Source organism: Pomacea canaliculata, linkage group LG10, assembly GCF_003073045.1.
Source record: "Pomacea canaliculata isolate SZHN2017 linkage group LG10, ASM307304v1, whole genome shotgun sequence".
Classification (NCBI taxonomy): Eukaryota; Metazoa; Mollusca; class Gastropoda; order Architaenioglossa; family Ampullariidae; genus Pomacea; species Pomacea canaliculata.
This window is the reverse complement of record NC_037599.1, coordinates 3,674,623-3,696,999: the sequence shown is the minus strand read 5'-3', so window position 1 is coordinate 3,696,999 and position 22,377 is coordinate 3,674,623. Positions and strand designations below refer to the sequence as shown.

The window sequence follows — 22,377 nt, the reverse complement described above, 5'->3', positions numbered from 1 at the left end:
GGGGGGCTTAACAACTCACTCAGCCAGACAAATGCTCGTTCTTTCAAAGCACAAAAAAAATTCGCCTGAGGCTGCCACATGTTCATTTCGTTGTCGAGCGGCTCAGGACTTTACAGACTACAACACAAATACACATTAATAACAACTCGCCTCAACACCTTATTCTAAAGGCTCCGAACATCTAACGATAAACGATGTTTACATGCGGGGCACTCCCCCGATCAGTCTCAGTCCAATATCTCAAGGTATAAATATTACATTCCTCGCACACTTTCCTGTTCAGCAACAAAGTTCCTGTTGTATTATCTAACTTATCACCGCTATAGCAATCGTTGAGCACGTTACTCACAGTTCATCGTCCCTCTTAGGGTTGTCGTTGTCCACATCTCCAACAACTAGATTCAATAACACAAATCCACACACCAAGGCCGTGTAAGGTCGTGGTTGCCGGGGTCACAGCGGTGACGTCACGGAGCTAACGGTGCTCCTAGCCCACGTGCTGCTGGACCAGAGGCGATCAAGGAATGGTCCTAGGAGACGATTCTTCCTCATCCAGAAGAGCTCCAGGTCTTTTAGTCCATACAATTAAAACCTGTAACTCGAGGTTTCACTATACTACAATTCTAAACAATGTTCTCCAGTTCACACATCTTTCTCTCATATGTTCGTGTTTACAACTTTGAAATATGCATGAGTTCTAATACAATTCTAAAAGCAATAATAGAAAAAGATGTCATACCTCGTCTAGGCGATGTTAATCTAAAAACGGGTGAGTACCGCGCCACCCTGGTCTACTCTCTAATATCAGCTCGGGACAGTTACAACTCGTGACTCAGGCTCGTCTTCTTCCCTCGGTATCCCGGGCCTCAGTAAATTTCCTCCCTTGTTCCCGCCAAAACCTACTCGTGAACAGTGTTCACCAAACACTTTCCGTCACAGTTAACCCTTTCCCATCTAACGTTCTCATCCATTCAGCCATGCAGTCAACATACACCTGCAGTCCGTAAATTGCAAAGGGGTTAAAAATACTCTGAAAAACACGGAGGCACGGACTGGTCCGTGACAGTCGCCATTGCAGTATCAACATAATAGCCGATCCGGGGAAAAATCTGAGCCAGATGTATCATCGTTTTCATGTTTCTTAGTCGAGCAAAAAGTTATAATCGAACAATCATCGTATTCACCCAGAAAAACAAGATGGAAACTTAAATGATAAATTTTAAAGTTTTATTTTCTATTGGGTTGTTTCAATCTGGTATTATTTTCCATTAAGTTTGAAACCTTTTTATCTTTTAAAAGCTAAAGTCAATTGTTTAAAAAATGTAGTTAATAGAAGCAGCAGCTGCTTTTTCTTTCATTGGCATGAATAACCTGCAGATAAATAATTTCGAGTGAAAGCTCGAGCACATAACAGTTCCAGTCTGTGGCCAGTCAATATCCTCATAAAAATGATGAAATTGAAGGCCTTTGGGTTCCCTTATCTGCAAAGACATTCGACGTCAGTAAAAACAATATCGATAACCAAGTCCTCTCCGTCTGCTGTTTTGTACAAGACAAAATCCTAAACCCCTCACGCCTACCCCCCCCCCCCTCACGCCTACCCCCGCCTAACCCCAAAAAAACAACAAAACAAACAAACAAAAAACAACAAACAAAAAAACCTCCGACATCCCTTCTTCTCCTAAGTTCGAAAATTTAATATGTATTTATCATATGCAGAAACATATAATGGCCATTAAGCAGAAAAAGTACTTTTTTGTGTGTGTTAAAAAGTCCAAACTTGAAACTGAACCACAAGGGCTACAACTCTTGAACTTCGTTGTTGTCGGCTACTGCCAGATTTGTCTCCCATTAATCGGTTCCTCTCACCGTTTGCTTGCGATGAACTTGTCAGTGGGTAGGAAGATGCTTGGCTTTGGCAAAGTAAGGGAAGCAGGGGAGGACTGTATTGACAGTGAACGATCACATTCTGGCCTCTTCAGTATCTCATTTAGAGGGTGACTGCCCTCTCCCTGCCGCATCGCTTCCTATGCCACTGATTTGTAGAACCATGAAAACTTAGACAGAATTATCTTCTTTACACTACACGTCGGTCAGGGAACGTAAGACTGGTCAGACAGACTGTGGCTGCAAGTCATCTAGTCGACACAACAATACTGATTATCACAATGGAAATCACAGCCTGCCGAAGCAAGGACGTCCCATTAATAGGTACAAAAACTGAATATTCATAACATCATTTAAACGCCATTATGTTCAAATATAAAGCATTCACCGAAATATGAGGTTGATGAGGATTGTACATACACAGCCGCACGACTGGTCATTTAAACAAACAGCAAAGCAAAAAAACCTTCTCCCTGGTCAATGAGGGGCCTGTCCTCACAACCAAGGCAGTGTCACGGGTAAGGATCCAGGTTTGTCAGAATTCGTCACCACAACACCGATGACATGAGATTCCTGCTGTTCGTCCTAGTGTTCCCCGAGGTCACGCTCACCGGGTGTGTGATGTCAGCACGTGCAAGGTCACTGCTGTGAAGCACCTTTGTCGCCACCTGCGCAGCCATGGTCTTCCGGCCTCAGTCTGGCAGCTCGCCTGGTGTTTCTGGTTGTGGAAAGGGAAATCGTTTCCTAAGGTGTTCACCTGTGTGTGTGAGGAAGGGGGAGGGAGGAAGGCTTGCTATCCAAACCGTTAATTGAGGGCGAACATGTTTCACAGGGGCTAGGGGCGGGGGTGCATACACAAAATGTGAGAGCCTTATGACCGAGAAACAACAACGGGGTGTTACATCATACGGACCAAGACAAGGCGTGACAGACACATCCAAGAAGACGTTTGGGTCTGAAAAACAAGCAAGACGATGTCAGACACATTTGAAGACAGAGCAGAGGAAGAGAGCAACATTGTTCAGTTCATGCTAGGAAACACCTTTCCCATTAGCTCAACGTGCTCTACTCAAGCAACATCTCGTAATTTACTCGTAGACCATAATTTCTGCATCTCTGCGCTCGTTGGACGAATGCACTTTAAATATCTTCTCCGCTTTGACATTTTATGTGTAGACGATCTCTTTAAATAATTTGCTTGATTACGAAACCATTCCCACACAGGAAGTCTTTCGGCAAAATTACACTTAAGACTGCATACGACACTGTTGGTAACATACTGTTACTACCATATGAATGATACTGTGGACACATACTAATATACTGTTGGTAACATACACTACAGCGACATACCATCATACGAGATCCCCATGTTCTAAACACCTCTGCCGAAACAAAGATCAATCAAAGATAAAGAACATACGATGAATATGTTCCCAGCAATTTCACAATCGAATCATTCTCAAACAGAAAAATACGAAGTAATCGTTCTCAGATTCTCAAGCTCAAAAATCGAAACATCGATATGTCATAATAAATAAATAAAAGCAAGCAAGAATACCCAAAGCCCAGGACAAACAACTGAAGTCAGACAACGCATGCAAGCAAGTTCAAATTCAAGGTTCAAAAGCATTAGATACTCGAATCAAACGCACAAGGCTTGAAAAGAATTTGAACAGAATCTGAAAGCTAAACGAACATTCTCAGATTCTATTTTCCCAACAGTGAAGTCAACATCTGTTACCTTAATGTGAACGACACGATCTGAAATGGGAAAAAATGATAGTGAGTAAATGTGGCTCACGGCTCAAATAACGGTCAGCGGAGGCACTTGGTGTAGGGTGACTGGGCTGAAACGACACGTGTCTAAGACAGAAGCAAGCCAATAAAAATATGCATAGAATTTGTCAGTCAGAGCGGCTCCACCTGTTTGAGACACGAGTTCTGACTTGGTCTCACGCATCACACGCAGTTTGTTGTGACGAGGGGAGGTTACCCTCTACTTACTATCGTTTCTTTCCCGATCGTACATTCTTAGTCTTCATGCACTCTATTTTTTTAGCTTGTTCATTTTTACCACCTGCAAAGATGTTCTTGACTCATGTTCTACACCTAGAGCTTCTGCTGTGGCGGACAGAAGAGTTTTAAAGCAGTAGCATCAAGTCCTCTTTACATATTTGGAGTAGCATTATATCTACAAGCAGTAAACGTTAATTCATAAAAAATTAGCGTTACTTAGTAGCCTATGGACCAAACGTCGCTAGAGGGAATGGGGCATAAAACGATACATAACATAGATACAGAAGTCTGGATGTCTCGTGGGTTTAAAAGCTGGCACATGGCTGGTCGCTTTGGCGGGAAAGTACTTCCACCTTGAGGTGATTTCGCACTATGAAGGGCATATAGATATATATAGAGAGAGAGTATGGAGTAAACCGTAGAACTCGGCCAGCCCTGTGAGTAGGTGTCGCATACAGTGAATGTCCCGAAGCGAGACTTTAGGGCGTCGGCTGGGCACAAAAATCTCAGGGGTCTACATAAAAACTCCAGAGAGCTGCATCCAGTGCAGTCTTGACCTTCCTTACGCCACTGTCCTCGTCTCCTACACTTCTTCAAGCAAATACGAGACAATGCAGTGTAAACTGCTTCCGAAAATCGAGAGAAATAAAAACAAATTGCCGTGATCACATCAGCGAAACGCTGGGTCCAGGTGGGCATCGCCACACAAAGACTGACATCCCGAACAGACACAACTTGGTGGTGGTGGTGGTGGAGAGGGATGTGGGACAGGGTTGAAGGGGAGGAGTGGAACTTTGCTACATGACGCTGCAGACCTGAGACTTCCTGAGGTACAGCAGGGAATCTGACCTTGGGCGCACCCGGGGTACCGGCTGGATCTGCTGCAGAATCTCCTTGTCGTTGGAGCCTGGTCGAAGGGCGGAGGGAGGCCGCGAGTAAGCGGGGTAGGACTTTATCTCCACCTTGTCCCAGGAGCGTGACAGTATCACTTTCTGCTCCTCGTCACGGACGACGTCGCGGTGGGCTACCCCCTCAAGCGACCCCTGGCTGCTTCTCACGCCGCCACCAACCAGCGGGTCGACGATGACGTATGAGGTTAGCGTCCCGTCAGCACAGCCGACAAGCAGCGTGCGCTCGTCTGAACACAGCCGCAGCAGGCAGATGCGGGCGTGCACCTCGCAGCGTCCCAGGACGCAGCCATCTTGAACTCTCACGACGACCAGTTGGTGCTCGTCCGCCACGTATACCACCATGGCACCGCCAAGAGCGAAGGCCTTAGGGACGCCTGGAAGGGGCAGCTGGCCCCTGAACACGCACCCTTGGTCGATCTCGAACAGGAAGGCATTGCCGTCCAAGCACAACTGAAAATCGCTGGAGAAAATCAGTGATGGCGATAAGGTCGGGCCCGTCCTCGGTTGTGGCGGCAGATCCAGACACATGGCAGTGATGGTACCTGTGGAGACGTCCAGGATGAAGAAGCCAAACTGCTGGAAAGAGGACATGGCCGACTGTGGTCTGGACGATGAGTCAGAAGAGGATGTTGAACGGGTCTCGCCGTTGGGCATCGTGGCGACGGAGGGGTCCAGAGATAAGCGAAGGGAGATGATCACGACCACCAAACTCTCGCGCTGGGCGCACGGCTGGACGGCCACGACGTCGTCCATCACATCCTCAAGGCCCACGCTGGTGGCGTCGTAACAGCTACGGCGCATGCTGTCGGCCACGTCGAAGACCACGACGCACGGAGAGCGAAAGAGGCCAGTATGCGAGTCGAAGCCTAGCGCCGAGGACAGGACCAGGTAGCGGTCGTCATACGTCAGCTGCGGCTTGACCCGCAGGAAGCGGCACGCGCCGGGGTTCTCGCGGATCGTGAACTGCTCGCCGTAGAAGTGATACACGGTGATGTCGTAGGCTGCTTCGAATGAAGGCTGCGACTGGCTAATGTACAGGATGGCGTTGATGGTGTGGGCTGACACGCACCAACCGGCAGAATCACCGAACTCGAGGATTATCCTGCGCGCTGGCACGTCCCACAGCTTGGTGGCGGTGCCGCTCAGGCGGGGCACGGTGCACACGAGAGCTCGCTCGCCATTGGGCGTTACAGCGAAGTCCCGAACCTAGGGAAGAAATGTCGGTTTAGAGGAAAACTTGGTTTGAAAGAATGTTGAGGCTGTAAGGAAATATAACTGAAGGCATGTAGTTATTGTGCCCTCAAAATAAACACAGCAGGTTTCTGCGCAACATGAACTTATGCTGTAGTGATGGTGGTAGTGACGATGAAGAATACAAAGAAGATGCAGTGCAATATATCATTTAGAAAACATTAGCCAGGACTGTCAGAAACTCCACAGCAAAGGTACTTGTTAACAGGTTGTCAAAAGTGTAAAGTATAGTTTAAATGCCCGAGCATGAATTAAATTGTAAAATGGAACAAGCCTTGTTCAAATCACGTTTTCCGTGCCATTACAAGATACAGTTATGTGAGGATTGCAGTAAATCACTGTCTCATAATGCTGAAAAGCCCCATACCACACACAAGGCAGCCTACCTTTGTTTCGTGAGTCAAGAGATCTAGTAAGGTGCCAGTGCGCATGTCTATGACCCCGACCTCATCGCTGTTTTGGCACTTGACGAAGACCATGGTGTCGCGCCGTGTGACCTGCAGCTCCTGCACGGCGTCCGTCAGACGGTCCAGCACGGGTAGCTGCCGCAGCGCCGCATCCACGTTCCACACGTGCACGTCAGTGGCATTGGTCACGTGCGTAATCAGCTGGTTCCTCCGCATCGACACCAGCAGCTTGGTGATGATGCCGATAGGAGTCTGTAGCAATTAGCACGTGACAACACGGGTGTGGAAATGTGGCAATAGACTATGACGAATTCAAATTAAATAAAATACTCTCGTTGCTGACTACCAATTAAAGCTAGTAGAGACTACAAGGTCTCAACACTATGCTATAGACTCTTTGATAACTCCTCCCCCGTCTACTTTACTGAAATCTTGTCTGTCCACACTCCTGCTGAAACCTTCGCTCCTCATCAAACTTCCCCATTCTATCCTTCTCCCACAAAAACAGTCACATGCGAACAACGGACGTCCTCCCTCTGAGCATCCAACAGCAAAGAGTCAAATGGCTCGGACGCTTGACCAGGTTGTCAACTGTTATTTGTGTGTGTGTGCGCGCGCACGCGCGCGTGAATATGCACCAGCGAGAGAAAGTTATTTTTTGTCATTCTCCGGTTCCTAAACTTTAATTAAAGACACGCTAGGTGGCTGACCTTTATGACAACACGCAGGTTGGAAGTGCCGATATCCCAGATGTAAATCTTTCTGAAGAGGGCGGCGATGACGCCTTGACTGTCGCGCGTGAATGCGGCGCTGGTGAAGATCAGCTCGCGGTAACCACTATTCGGCAACCGGAACTCCTCGGGCACCTGTAAAGGAAAAATGACACCAGGTGAGTGAGTCACCTGCGTGATCCCCATACGTCAGCGGCAGCAGTCACAACCACGCGCTCTTGTTCACATGCCTGTAAAATCCTATATTCGTGATAAAGATGCCTACACGTACAAAGACGGAGGTTTCCCTCTACGCACTTTTTACGTTTTGCCAGCGAGGATGTGACCACGTGTGAGCTGAGTTAAACGACATCCCACATCAGGAGCTGCTTTTTACCTGATATTAAAAAGTTCATCCCCCTCACACGCACACACTCACATCTTCATCTATATTTATCATGCACATTATTTACCATTTATGTCACTTGTCAAGAAAGGTAGCGTACACGTTGTATCTTTATTCTCACGAGTATCCATCAACACACATACTCTTGACCCACCTCCACAGGCTTGGAAAAATTCGCCTTCAGTCGCTCCTCCACCTTGTGGTACACCAGCACATGGTAGTTGCAGCGGATGACAACGTAGTTGTCGTCAGGGGACACGTCCAGCGCGCGGATGGGGTCGTCGGCCAGAGCGTCCTGCAGCACGGACTTGTAGCACATCTCCACCACTCCACCGTGTGTGTGCACGACTAGCAGCTTGCCCTCCGTCGGGCCGGCCAGAAAGGCGCGCTGGCTGTCTGCCGTGAAGACCAGGCAGGTCGGCCTGTAGCCCACGGGGACGGTGGCCATGTGCTGCAGGTTATACAAGTCGTAGGACAGCAGGAACTCGTTGGAGTTACAGAAGACGTAGCGGCCGTCCGGTGTGATCTGGCACACCGTGGCCCGCCCGTCCAGCACCGCGATCTCCAGCACCTCGCCCGTCGGCACCTGGCGCACCCATTGATTCAGAGATAAAACAAAAACGAGTCGCCGCTATCAAAGGTGGGTGTCAGCGGGAGGGTGTATGATCGAAGCAAAAATAACAAAAAACACATTTCATGATTTCCAGAAACTGCCCTGATCCAAAACTTTCTTTCCTTCCGAAAAATGCTGTTAAGATTTAGATACTCAATGCCACATGCTCACAGCCGTTCATTTCATCTAGCATGTTTATAGCCATACTATGATGAACGATGAGATAACGATGAGGATAGATGGACATATGTGAAACGTTCTACAACAAAATTAGGGTTATGCTTTGAGAACAAACCAATTACGATACAGTCTGCTCACAGCCATACGATAAGCTCTTAGTGCGGACAATAATCTGAATGTAACAGAGGTGTGTGTGTGTGTGCATGCGCGCGCGCCTTTGTATTGGCATAATTACATTAGCAATGCACAGGAAGCTGGTGTCCGTGGTAACGATGGCGCACATGCGGTCGTTGCTCAGAGAGAGGGGCCCTGCGTGATAGACGCCCTCTGCCTTGACCTTTAAGTAGTTGAGGATGATGACCTGGCTGACGAAGTTGCCGGTGCCCGACTCGTGGATCTTGATGCTCTTCTCCGTCACGTGGTCCACGATGACCAAGTGCTGGCCGTCAGGCGTGACGTGGAGCTCACCGTTGGAGGTGAAGACGGTGTCCTTCAGCTGCCCGTTCAGGAGGTCAAAGACATAGACGATGCTGTCGTCCTTCTTCTTGCCTAGCAGGTAACGCTCGTCAAAGACGAAACCCAAGAAATCGCAGGCCACAGGGCAGTACAGCGTGTACTGCAGGGCTGATCCCGGCACCTGTTCGCGACGACAGGTGGCGATCGTAACTTGCATACCTGACTACCTACCTATGATTAGGGTTAGACTACCTACATGCATGCTAAAGGTTGCCCCTAGTGGTCGTAGTGTATGTAACATATGTCTGTAGCATTAGTGTCATGTATGTTTCTGGTTGTCGTTTGTTGCGTATGTAAGCGAGTATGTACATTGAAACAGCTCTTTGCAGTGTACTATATAAATATATGAATATGTTTGTAGTACATGTGATATATGTTTATGATATACATCTTTGGTATAAAAGCCCGTAAGTTTTTACCAATCGGTATACTAATAACTAATTTAGACCCTTAACTTCACCAAGAAAACGCTATTTCATTGGTTGTATAAAATGCAAACAGTCTGCATGACGTAGCGGCTTAGAATTTCAATAACAAATTTTTTTCAAAAACCGAAACCTAACTTTATTCTCTACTCAGTATTTAGCCTCTTCTGCATTCTTTTGCCATTTGCTTTTTCGAGCACTTGATTGGCTTTTTTGACACTAAGGACCTGTATGGGGTAAAATCGCCTCTTGGCGTGCCACACCCACCTGTTGGTAGGCGAAGTTTGGCAGCAGGCAGCACTGTTTCAGCCCGCATGTATCGCACTGATTGATGAGGGAGCGGATGTTGGGGTGTGTGGTGTAGTAATGCAGCAGTCGTCCCGATAGTTCAGCAGGAAGGTTGTCGGCGTTGCATTTGATGGTGGGGGCTGCCATTTGAAGAGCTTGCTGCAGGCGGGAAGACAGACACCGAACACATAAAAAAATGAAAGAGGGACACAGCGAAAAAAAAAAAAAGAAAAGAAGTGTAGACGAGGAAGCTTTAGAAGAACAATAAGGAAAAAAAAAACCAAGCTGGCTTGTAATGGCGTGTGCGAGCACACATATACTTGTACAAGCACGCAAACACATGTGTCTCTGTGTGTATATATAAAGAGAAACACTCACACAGATACACACACACACGCTGTATAGAAGCCTAATTATAAACACATTTTGGTGTATTGACTACCTGAACTAGGTTGGCTTCATCGCAGGGGTTAAGCCTAAAGTCGGTAAGGACGTGGTGCAGAGAAAAAGCCTTGATCTTTTGGTACAGCCAGTCGTAGTTAAACAGCACCAGGCGGTCCAGGTCCTCATGGCGACCAGAGAGGTCCAGATGGCGAGGCAGCTGCTCAAACTTTCGCATGTTGAACCTGGTCTGAGAGAACAGATAGCAGACGTCTGATCGACGGTGGGACATGAGTTGGTTGGTTAATAGGTTAATAGGAAAGTAACTTCGCCTGTTGGTAATTTCGCACCATTCTGGAAGTAAGATGGGAAATCAGACTACCCAGAGAAACCCCGCTACCTCTCCATCTCCATGGGAATCATCCAGACACAAGTGCGTGTGCCCTGCGATGAAAACACCACCTTATAAGTTTACAGCTGAGCTACTGGGCTGCGATTCGCAGACTGCTTCTAGCAGACTCGCCACTGACTGGTGTCCAGCCAGCCAGTCATCGTGCCATCCGTCGGACTATCAGCAACGTCGTCTACCCTTTCTTTTGCATGCTCATCTGAGGACCTCGCTGGTCTCAGAGTCCGAAAGCACCTGAGCTCTTACTGAGATAACAATGACGAGAATTACTCAATTATCAACTCCTCGTAGTCACAAAGGCATGTAAATACAGCACGTGGACAAACAAAGAAACAAAGCCATCGTGAGCCACAAGTTTCTGTACCTCCTGCCCATCACCGCTTTCCCGGAAGGTCAGAGGTTGCCTAGGAACCCGCCTGTCATCTTCGATTCCATCCAGGCCTTTCGGCATGCTGTCCGTCGCCTCCACCGGCTTTGGTCGGTCTGCCCACGCGCCGAGAAAGTAGTCAGCCAGCACTGAGTGCACGTGCTGGATGTCCTCAGGGGAAGTCAGATAGCGGGCCTCTATGACGTCAACGAAGCGGCTGTGCTCCCACGCGGACACGGTCACCCCGTCTCTCTCTCTGGGGAAAAGAAAGCTCTGGATTTCGTTGCGTATCTGCGAAAGAAGGAGACAATCAGTCTCAAACAATCATGCAAAAAAAAAACCCGTATTCATTGCCTAATAAAAAATATACGCGTATTCAATGAAAGGAAACACATTTAGTTTAGCAGTGTTACCGTTCGCTCTTTCTGTTTAGAAGGAAATCATAATTATCTTGATGGGAGCAAACGTTTTCAAGAATTCGCAGAAATTAAACGACAGTTATTTTTTCCCGAGAATCTTTTTTCTATCAAGTAATTTGGTGCTATTAATTGGGAAGGTAATTGGAGGTAAATATACGAGATGTAGGATGTTTAATATACGTACGTTTATTACGATATGGAAAGCAGAAGAAGCATTCGCAAACGCTTTTGTAAGCTTAAAGGACCAGCACAGCAAGATGTGAATACCGAGGTACATGTGAACACTTTGAAATGAACACTCGCCTGATGCCACGTCAAGTAGGGTATACGCCGGACGCTGGGATGATGGGAGATGTACACTTCATTGAGGACGCCGTCATCCAGTGACAACAAGTCCTCCATTTCGCAGTCGCAAAGACCGGTCACAGACGCTACACTGTACGCCATGCTGCGGGCCACCAGTAGACGACCAAACCTAGCCTCCAGGCTGAGCGAGAAACGACCACAAAGACTGCGTTCAGACATATCTTTGATTTTGAAACATATAATGTGTTGTTCTATGGTTCTTTAGGGCATGATTCTGACCATTGCGTCAACGAACAGTGATCACAGGATCAAAAGGGGACTGTGGTAGACAAACGCAGCTAATACATCTGGGAAACTTCATCTGGTTTCGTACTTTATTAATTATTTATTCTTCCCACAGGAGAGCAGATGTATGTCTGACACTCAACAAATATGTTAATATATATTGCTTTGTCATCGTTGATTTGACCCGTTTTCGGATTGTGAGGTGGAAACAATAACTAGCATACCTTTTGTTATTTGCGACAATTACTATCAAGAATGGCACAGGATTTAAAGATGGCGAGGTACATCATATGTGACCTAGACCTCGAACATTGGAACATGAATGCACAGCACACGCTAGCGAAGATCTTCATGGAGTATTCGCTTGGGCGCGTCGCTAGTCTCAAACTTGGGAAGGGGTGAGTAACATAAGTGTCTTCACCCTAATGTTTTTTGGACGTTGGAAGGAGAGTTGACAGAGATCTAGCTTTCCTCGGGGCCATCTCCTCTTCCTCGCTGCCTTACCTTCCCCAACCCTCTATGTCTCTGGGATCAGGCAGCCATTCCCAACAGCCGGGTGGACCGCAGTAAAAAGTTCGCTTGTGCCTAACGAGTATCGAACCAGCGCGTCCCTGTTGCGGATGCCATATCTCTCCCCACACGGCTCGTGTTTGCCTAAAGGGAGAAGAAATGTGTCATAAAACAAGTCAGCTTACCGGTCAAACACTCTTTGTATCGCTTCAGAACAGGTGTTCGGAAAGCAAAAGGTGGCAGTGTTCATAGATGACGTCACGGTCTTGAGCTCCTCCGAGAGGAGTCTGATGCGCAGGGGAGAGGAGTCATTTTGAATCATCCTCGCGACGGTAAGCATCTGTTCATTTGTAAGTGTCCTACAACAAAACTCAACAGAGTTTGTTATTTTTTTTAACTTGAACGAGCAAAGAAGACAGAACCAGTCAAAATACAAGCAGATCCGTAACAGAAGGAGTTGGAAAAGCAAAATGAAGACAATCTCTTTAGTGACCGAAAGGTCAGTTAATCTTATTTTATGAAATCATGCAATTTTATGCTTGAAATAACCCCGTTAACTAAAAATAGAAAGTTAGATATAGCCATGTTTCAATTTCAGCAAGGCCAGTTAGACAATAGAGCAACATCAGCTTCAATAGTTCCAGTCAGAATCAGAACAGCATCAGAAAGTAACATCTTAGTTGTCTTGCCTATTCCCTTTAAGGAAAACTGCATCGTTTGCAGTTTGCATCGTACATCACTGACGATAAAGACTAACATCAGCCCCAGTACCACCGACACCACCCCCACTAACACTACTACCACCAACAACAACCACAACATTTGACGCCTCTTTCCGTCTCCATTATCTCCATCTTACCTGCCGAAGTAAAGAAGAAAACGCTGCAACAGCATCTGGGCAGCGTCCGGCGTTAAGGGCCCACAGGCAAGAACCAGTTGGAGCCGGTCAGAACCTCCTCTCGCAGGCGATGATAGATGTTATGGCGGTTGGGCAGGGTGGTCACGATGATTTTCACGTGCGATGGCAAGTGCACAGGTAGCCACTTCATCAGGTGAGCGTCGTAGTCTGGCAAAATCTGTGGTGTCAAATAGGGAAATTAACGAATGAAAAACAAAATACTGATCCGCTTACTTTAAGAAGAGAAGCTGTGATAAATGTTCTGCTTCGCCAAGTGAAGAGCTGGAAAGTTTTGAGCAGCTAGTCATATTACTTGCCGAGAAGTCACTAATTTGTCTAAGGTATTTCTTAGATTTCATAATAAACGTTCAACATAAAATTTCTTGATCTATTTTTTTCCCCATCGCATGAAAAATCATACCCGACTAGATAAACAGAACTTCGAAGCATTGCCCAAATGTTTTATTTCTGCTTAAGTCGATCAGGCCAGTGTCATCTGTCTTCCTCCCTTCTAGACTTAAAAGCAACTATTAAACAAAAAATTGCCTTGTCTATGGCGTCTAAAATCACAACAACGGTGAGGTCCACTGGAACGGCTGCCAGGAGTTTTGGGAAGAACCTCTGTAAGTCATTCGTGTCTGACGGGATATCATCAGGCAAACAGCCCAAGGCTGTGGTTATCTGAGTGCACAGGCTGTGAAGCAGGTCTCGGACGTTAGAACTTTCACGTGTCAGACCTATGTAGCGGAGGAGACACAAACAGTTGTTGCCGACAAGATCCGGTACCTGCCATCAGACCAGATACTCAGATGGTCACTCAAGGGCAGAGTAAAAACATGAAAGGAAGACAACAGCAAACACAGACTCGCGCTGCACGATTGGATTTTATCAACTGTGTAGTGAAAGAAAACATGACGCTGATTTTACTGTATTTGTTTACTTTTTGTTTGATATCTACACTCACCTCCAGCGCAAAATTAGAGACCAGAGTTGTCTTCCCGGACCCAGCTTGCCCGTGCACCACGAGAGGGCGGTCCGAATAGCCAGTGACGTAAACACACATGGTCTCGCGCAGTTCCTTGTGGCAGCAGGAGTCAGTGGCCGCCATCTTGCACCGTGACCAGTGCAGCAAAGCTTCCGTAGCCACCGGCATCAGCTCGGCTTCCGTCGGATGCTCCAAGGCGTCCTCGTCAATCAGGCGCTTCAGGACTTCTTCAACTTGGTTGCACAGTTTCTGGAAACATTACACACAGAACACAGGAATACTCGACGAGTAAGATGCTGTGGAATCGGTCGGAGTAAATGCTTACAAGGTCAGGGTCGGGATACCCCCCCCCAAAAAAAAAAAAATCAACTAAAAAATAAAACAAAAACCAAAAAACCAACAAAACCGATGAATAAACCCTTTTACTTTTTGGTTTTTCTTGTTCTTGGTGGAACTTTTGTACCCAGAAGAATCAACTCGGCCATGGAAGACATAATGACAACAACATGAATGTAGATCAAAAGACATTAAAGTCAGCAAGTGCACACACACACACACACACAAAGAATGAGAAATAATACAGGGAAGAGAAAATGATAGAAAAAATTACTACCTGATAAAAAGAAGAAAAGAGCCAAGAAAGGTTCCACGTTATTAAACGTGTTTTTATAAGTATTCATTTATCGATGTGTATAATATTCATAGTAGGTCGTTCTGGTTGCGCCTGCTACTCATGTGATGTCACTCCTAGTGTGGCTGTTACAGATATCCTGTAACTCCTAGTGCGCTTGCTACTCATGTGACATAAGTATCAGTACAACGGCCATTCCTATGGGGCGCACGGTTTCCAAGGTGTCTGTCACTCACGTCAATGTATGTCTTGTGCAGCTGTGGGCTGATGACCTCCTCGAATCGCCACAGCACGTCGTGCACGAGGGTGTTGCGTGGCGAGATGAGGCCCGTGGCCCGCTTGCGCAGGCGTTGCAGGAGCTCGGAGGCTTCGGGTTCCACCTCCACGCGCTCGGTGCGCGAGTTGTACACCACGTCTGTGAAGACAGGCGTGCGTTCGTCCGCCAGGTAGTTGTCCAGGTCCGCAATGTCGCGCAGGATCAGGACGCAGCGCCGGTGCGGGTTGTCGCAATGCTCGATGCCATGCTGCACCTCCTGCTCCAGCTCTGCAACGACAAACGCAGGTCGCTACTGGTGAGAGTCGCCACGCAACAAGCGCCACAAAGGTGGGGGGAGAGATAGAGAAAAGAGAGCAGAAAGACAAATGTAAAAACAAACAAACGATAAAGAGAGAACGTAATAATGCCAAAAAGAGGAAGTAGAAAGAAAATTAATAAATGAAAGAAAAATAATGCAAAATAAAAGGAAGAATAAAAGAAATAAAAAGGAAACAAACCACAAACAGCAACGGCAGAAACACAAAAAGAATCAGTAAACTAATAAAAGGAAGGAACAAACAAACAAATAATTTTAAAAACAACCAAAATATTAAACAGAATAAATGGGAATTAAGTTTATAAAGAAATTAAAAAATATGGACAAACAGACATGCTCACATACCTGTATAGTAATACCTAGGAATCTTTATTGATCTAAGAATTCAAGCCCACAGTAGTTGAGCAAAAAATAAATGAAGAGGGTATGTGGTTACCTGATGTTTGGTATTTGTACTTGGTGTCGCTGTCTATGATACCGTTGAGGTAGGCCAGCTCCGCGCCACGCTTTAGTAGATGTCGGAGTTCCTTCTGTTGAGCCGCGATCACCTCCTTGCTCATCGTTCCAGAAGAATCTTCTTTCTGCTGAGGCAAACAGACTGGAGTAAGGGAGCAGTTCAGAAGAATAAACTCGGCCATGGAAGACATAATGACGAGAACATGCACTCTCACACACACTCCCCTCACTCATCTTTTCCGTCAGCTAAGTATCCTTTAGTATTAGACAGGACTCGCAGACGCAGGAGGAATGGTGCTGGGTGATAAGCAAAGCTGCCAGGTACCGTGCAGTCCTCGAAGAGCTGTTCATCTGTTTGCTTCAGGACGTACACAGGGGGGATGTTGTTGTCATCCCTGACGTACCACTGGTCCAGCAAAGCGGAGTTGCGCGTGTCGCGACCTTTGTGCACCTCTAAAGCTGCCCGGATGACGTCGAACTCTTCAGCGAAGATGTTTATGGGAAGAACCTCTTCGCCATACTTTTGCCCAATGAAGGCCTGCAAAGCATGGTTGCGGAAGTTTGATCTACAGATAATCCAATAATTACAAAGAACTGAAATAATTTAAATAAATTTTAATAAGTAAATTGGTTGACTGGTGAGAGGAATGAAACCTTTTTCCTCAGTTTGTCTTCAATTAATGAAACGAAAGGTTGTTGAACTGTAATACCATATCGTGCAAACTATCGAGGAAAATTTACCAGTAGAAAAACTTTACTTTTAATGATATCGTCTGCGAAGTCCTATTGTTAGTGACAGTGAAAGTCTAAATGTTAGTGATAGCGACAGTCCTATTGCTAGAGACCAAAAGGATACCCACCATTTTTTTCCACAATCAAAAGAGCTCATTCACAGCTAGATAAATGACAATACATTGTTCGGTTGGGGAAAGAAATAGAGAGACGTAAATTTTCTCACCACAAAACTCGGTCCTAGAGACATCGCTTGACAGCGGAAAATTTCCCGCACCTTCATGGCCATCAGGTCCCGGTCAGCTTGTAGTCTGTCATTTGTCAGACCCCACATCAAGTCCACAACCTGACGGCAAGACATGTCCCAAATGTCCTACAATTTAGGACCTTAATCGGGCACAAGGTAGTGACTATGAGGACGAAATGACTACGCTACTTTAGTGAGCTGTATACACGTACTTCCAGACCCGAGTGTTGTCCTTCATAAATTTTTTTTTTAGTTTTTATATTCTTGATACGAAAAGCAACAGTATTAAAGGAATCTTTAAAAACTAAGTAATGAATATTTTGCAATTTCGGCTTCGTCCTCTCGCAGGACCACACAGTGCAGCAGAACTGACCTCATATTACTTACTACACTCGGTCAGTTCTCTCAGAGTATTTTAGCGGACAGTACCTGGAACTGCAGTCCGTACTGATTTCGACAGTACTCTCGCAGCTTTGGATAGACCGTGCTCACAAACGCTGATCGCTCCGCTTTGGAATCTATGAACATAGCATTTAACCATAACATGAATGTTAGAGTTTTGAGCCAGCACTTGTTGGTTGGGGATGGGGCTTTATTAACAAACATTTATTATTACTAAATTAATGGTTTGAACGATTGGGAGGGGGGTAGAGGAGCGGCTTGATACATGGATTAGTGTAATGTTACACAGAGATAGCGCTAACATTTTGACTGAGCTGGTCTTTGACGATTCCATGAAGAGGGATTGTGTCCATAAGGACCAAGGCAATGGCACCTTATCTGTTGCAGATGCTGATTTTGAATTAGATGGTCTAGCGACATGCATGAGACAGAGAGAGAGAGGAAAAAAAAAAAGAAAGATCGTTACAAAGGTCAGGCAGAGAGAGAGAGACATCGCTGTGGGGTAGGAGGAGAGACTCACCTGCGCCAGTCGAGCAGACGTAGACTCTCACCACGCGGTGAGTAACAGAAGGGATGTCTTCCAGCCGGAGATGGCCGGTCAGAATGTCCGCCGTCGCCTGGTCAAACACCATCATGCCGCTGGTGGACTTCAACCTGCACAAGGCTGACAGACAAGGTGGCTGTCAACAGCACTGGCTGGCTGTTGGAGACAACGGCTGGTTACTGGAGATAATGGTTGTCAACAGCATTATCTGGCTAGTGGAGATACGACAGTGGATATCGGTAACACTGTTTGGTCTCCGCCGTGTGGCCCACACTAGTCGCACCGTGAAGGAAGATTTACAAACTGGACACTAGGGGCAAATATGCTGTTGATACTATCCACGGTGTTTCTGGTGCGATAGGGTTCAACCCCTGCTGCTGTGTGACGCGGGAGTGTTTGTAAAAGAACACAGGTATAAATGACACATTCAGTGAATAATAGCTTAGAGAGGGAAACGGACGAGCGACCTTTTCAATGTGTCCAGACGTCCAGGCTGATGTTACTTTGCCAGAACTTTTCCGTTGTCAGGGCCTGCAACAACACGTGTGTGTGTGTTTCAAACTCGAGAACAAACGAGTCCACGGCACTATAGCCAAAGTCTCGGGTGAAAAGTTAACTGCTAGCCTCGCGACCGTCTCCGCGCACTGAAAGGCGAGATCAAAGGGGGCAAGTGGAGCGCCGAGTGTACTCCTCCGACCGACTGTACCTGGAGTGTGCCTACCTTCAAGACTGCATACCGATCCCTCTCCAAGCCGCCTCGTTTCGCCACAACCTGCAACAGGTGTGTAGTGCCATCTCCTCACCCGGAAAGCCTCTTTCAACAATCTGTGTTTGGTTCAGTCCGCGACTGGCAGACTGGCACTCTAAGTAACACTTCGACAGGACTAGGTTCTCTTTTTCTGTGACCTGCGACATCGCCTCGCTCAACGGCAGCAAATCACGTGTCAGGTGTGTGTCACCTGTCTCGATCAAACAGCAGATCTGCCTCCACCCCCACACTACCCAGACCAGCAAACAATAGTATATTTTTTCCCTTCCACTATTTTTACACAGAAGGGTGGCACAAGTGTATTGCCGCTGGTTTGGAAAACAGAGAATGTGCATATTAATTACCAGTCACAGGTGTAAAACTGCTCTGTGTAGCAATCGAGCCAAGTCGTACATGCTTGTTTATAATACGATGCGAGGTAGGAGAGTTGGGTAGTACTACTTCAGAACTTGAAAAATTTTAAGCCCTAACCCCACACCACACTACCTGTGACGCCCTCGCGTGTTGGGGCATGCTGCGATCTTACCGACAAAAGCCGTTTGTTTTATTTTCTTCTTTCTGGCCTTGCTACTGTGACACACGGTTTGGATGACAATGCTAAATAAAGTCGAGGTTTATAAATAACATTATTTTAAAAACTCAAACCATGAACATAGCCAGACTAAGAGAGAAAACAATTTCCAGGACCCCAGAGCCTCTCTCCTCCCCCCTACCCCTACCCACAAATACGACGCTGTGGCAGGTTGTTTCACGCCCGACTTGACGAGTACAGCGCGATGATACACTCGCAGGCCATACTCCTCGCGCTCTATGCTGGCAGCGACAGCGTGGTTGCTATGGACGCTATCGGGGTGGTGGTGGTGGTGAGGGGAGCGAGAGCGTTATCTGCGTTCCTGTGTGTCACCTGTCGTCTGTCTGACACCCTGTCGAGTGATCTGGACAGGAAGTGCCGACAAAATGTTTGGCCGTTGGAGTCAGCGAGTGGGGATTAAAGTCTGTCCCCCATTCCCACCCCAACACGACCACCTGCTGACTCTCTGCGCAGGCTCGTCGAGGCGACACGGTGGCGGTATAGCCTGGCGTCGTGCGTCGTGTGATCTCTAGCGGAAAATTGCTTCTCAGTGAATGAAAGACGATTCTCCACCAGCTAGTAATAATGCAGAAGTTCCAGGAGGACAAAGGTCCAGCCATTTACTGCATTCTGTGCTTTCCCTGGTTGTATCGACTCGGTTACAGGCGTTAAAAAACTCAAAAGAATCTCAGACTCAATGGACTGTGCTCGTAGCATTTAAAGGTTATTACTTTAACGGCAATGATTTGTCGTCTTCGTTAAAACAGTTATCTGACAAATTTAACTATAGGAACAGCATAATAAACTTTCCAAGCCTTTCTGCCATAAACAAGCATATGCCTCGTATTTATAGCAGGCACATACATTTTTTAAAAACCAGGCTTCGTTGCTGTTCGATAACCGAATGACCGCTTGCTTGGCTTGGCCAGAGTGCATGGGGATATAATTTGCCATAAGTACTTTGCATTATTGCCATTAATTAGAATAAGTAATTATGATCATTACATCATGTCTGCCGTGTCGACCGTGTCATTGCCCCATAACTTTAATTCGAGTAACACGAATCGTCACCAGCTTAGACTGCAGACGAATGGAGTTACAGCAGATAAAGACTGACAGCAGTCATAGTCTGGCTGTCAAAACAAGGTGTGCTGTAAAGCCGGACACCAAAGTGGCCTACCTGGTTGCCTAACAACCACCAAACAGAGCTGGCAGCCAATAGTCCACTCCATGATCAGGATCGCCAGCGGCTCATCCTCGATTCTGTGGAGGGCAAAAGACTTATGGACAATGACAGTAGTCTTCCCTTTTTGTAAGCAGGTTTGTGGTTTGTCGCCTGTGTACAGCACATGTGCGCGGTAAACACTGACCGACACGAGTAATGATCACTGTCTAGCCCTAGCAACAGCGAGCACGTAGTTACACAAGATAATGTTCATGGGTTCAACAGGGTATGTCTTACCTTGCCTGATGCAGTTCTCTTCCCACGCTGCACCCATTGTGTTATTAAACGGCTGCTTATACTCTTGACCTCTGAAACCATGACAGAAAAAAAGTTACACGAAGCAAAAAAAGCTGTTTCCACTAACTGCTAATTTCCTGCTGACAACGGATACAATGCAAGTATTGCTGTACTCGTGTCGCTCTACATTCCCATGAATACAACGGTTTAATGCTGGACAGATGATTTTGTAATGGTTTAATTTAAAGTCTCTATGAAAATACAGTAGAATAAATTACAAATAAGAAAGGAGTATATGACGAGAAGTAGAACCTGATATAATTTTTATTAAAAATTAAACAATTGTTAGCTTAGTGAGGAAATAAATAAATGCTAGGAAAGAATTGTTCACAATAATACAGGAAGAAGAAGAAAAAAATAAAATAAAGAAAAGATAAAAGATGAGAAAAAGAAAAAATTAAAAAGTAACGGGAAAAACATTACACTGGTAGAATCAACTTTCTGTACTGTACGCCCAGCCGCGGAAGAGGACTCACTCGACGAGTAAGGAATTCTGTGGCATTGCACCTTGATAAAGAACAGAGAACTGTCGTTGACATAATTAAACTACACACCGTGGTATTTGTAAGGCACAGACATATCTCAACGTCGACACGTACATGAACGCACACGCGTGTCTTTTTCATGCACACGTCGTTACATGCGTGCATGTGCGTGTGTGATGGGGAAAGGTAAGTGAGAAAGAGAGATAAAGGGTAAGCAGAGAGAAAGAAAGAAGGCCGGAAGGAAAAGGTTGTGACAGAAGGCCAGAAAGGGAGAGTTGGCGCCGGGGAGGTGGATGAGGGGTGGACCCCAGAAGTTGTGAAGCGCAGTTGCCGTGCGAAGGCGAGCTCAGCGCGCTGTGCACGAAAGACTACAAACGAACGCGCAGTCAACCATACAAGAAACACAAGCATCGGCCAACTGATGACACTACGACAGACACAAAGTGCATGGATGAACAGATTGGGAGATTAACACAGACGAAAGAACAAACAACAAAAACCCGTACAACTGCCTGCTCAGCACTTTGCCGGTCTGCCATATGGCGTGTAGCAGTCACTCAGCATATTAAAAACATATTAGCATATTAAATGAATGCTGACATCGACTGTATTTTAGCGCCACACTGTGTGAACAGCCCCCTTGGTCAACATTTGTCCAGGACAGATCTTTCTGGTCATGACTGTATAGAGTGGAGCTGCTTAATGAACACGAGGGTGAAGGTTGAAGTCCAGGATGCACGTATTTCGCTGCACTGAGTGAATCCAAGACTCCGATATATACTTTCTTTTTGCTCAACAGCGTCACCGACCAGAAGGATGAGAACCACCTGATGACTCTCATCGACAAGAGATCAATATGCTTGTTGTTTGGTCACTTTTATGACACCTTAGCTACACCAGCTGTAAACAACTCAGTCCCTGTGACAGTGCAATAAATAAATACCTTTGCTTGGCTTGTGCCTGGACGCCGTAAGATTAGCACCTCGAGGGCGATATCATTGAAAGCAAAAATCACAAGCTCAGCTCTTTGGGAGTGATTAGCATGGTTTGAGGCATTGCAGCTTTCTTCCTGCCCCTATCATCCTACACACTTAGTCCTCCGTTCTCGTAGACAAAGATCGCTGTAGACTGATTATGCAACTCGGCTTCGGACCGATGGTTGGTCACAGACCTAACCACGTGATTTCCACAAGAACGTCTTGAGGGAAACGTGTTCGACGTCAAAGGACTTGCCTCGTAGTTGTTGGAGATC

The 22,377-nt window shown here is 46.4% G+C and overlaps 1 protein-coding gene across 1 annotated transcript; it reads right to left on the bottom strand.

Moving 5' to 3' along the window:
• Window positions 1–66: 66 nt before the first annotated feature.
• On the bottom strand, window positions 67–22,032 carry LOC112573638 (NACHT and WD repeat domain-containing protein 2-like). The gene is made up of 22 exons (XM_025254190.1): window positions 21,064–22,032; window positions 20,581–20,651; window positions 17,755–17,898; window positions 17,262–17,350; window positions 16,812–16,931; window positions 16,179–16,391; window positions 15,834–15,981; window positions 15,041–15,348; window positions 14,153–14,422; window positions 13,735–13,974; window positions 13,205–13,366; window positions 12,840–12,847; window positions 12,476–12,649; window positions 11,493–11,676; window positions 10,768–11,061; window positions 10,056–10,244; window positions 9,593–9,772; window positions 8,620–9,021; window positions 7,746–8,177; window positions 7,186–7,341; window positions 6,455–6,727; window positions 67–6,023 (listed from the first exon to the last, which is right to left on the bottom strand). Exons 1-22 carry the CDS (start codon window positions 21,534–21,536, stop codon window positions 4,704–4,706), a joined length of 5,850 nt encoding a protein of 1,949 aa, XP_025109975.1. The 5' UTR covers window positions 21,537–22,032; the 3' UTR covers window positions 67–4,703.
• Window positions 22,033–22,377: the final 345 nt, after the last annotated feature.

What these genes read in the sequence shown, in the direction of transcription:
- LOC112573638 (XM_025254190.1), bottom strand. Translation starts at nt 21,536, where the DNA reads ATGCTTGTGTTTCTTGTATGGTTGACTGCGCGTTCGTTTGTAGTCTTT. An exon ending in GTACAAATACCAAACATCAG is followed by an intron (nt 15,349 to 15,833) that starts GTAACCACATAC and finishes TTGTCGTTGCAG; the next exon opens with AGCTGGAGCAGGAGGTGCAG. An exon ending in ATTTTTCCAAGCCTGTGGAG is followed by an intron (nt 7,342 to 7,745) that starts GTGGGTCAAGAG and finishes TTTCCTTTACAG; the next exon opens with GTGCCCGAGGAGTTCCGGTT.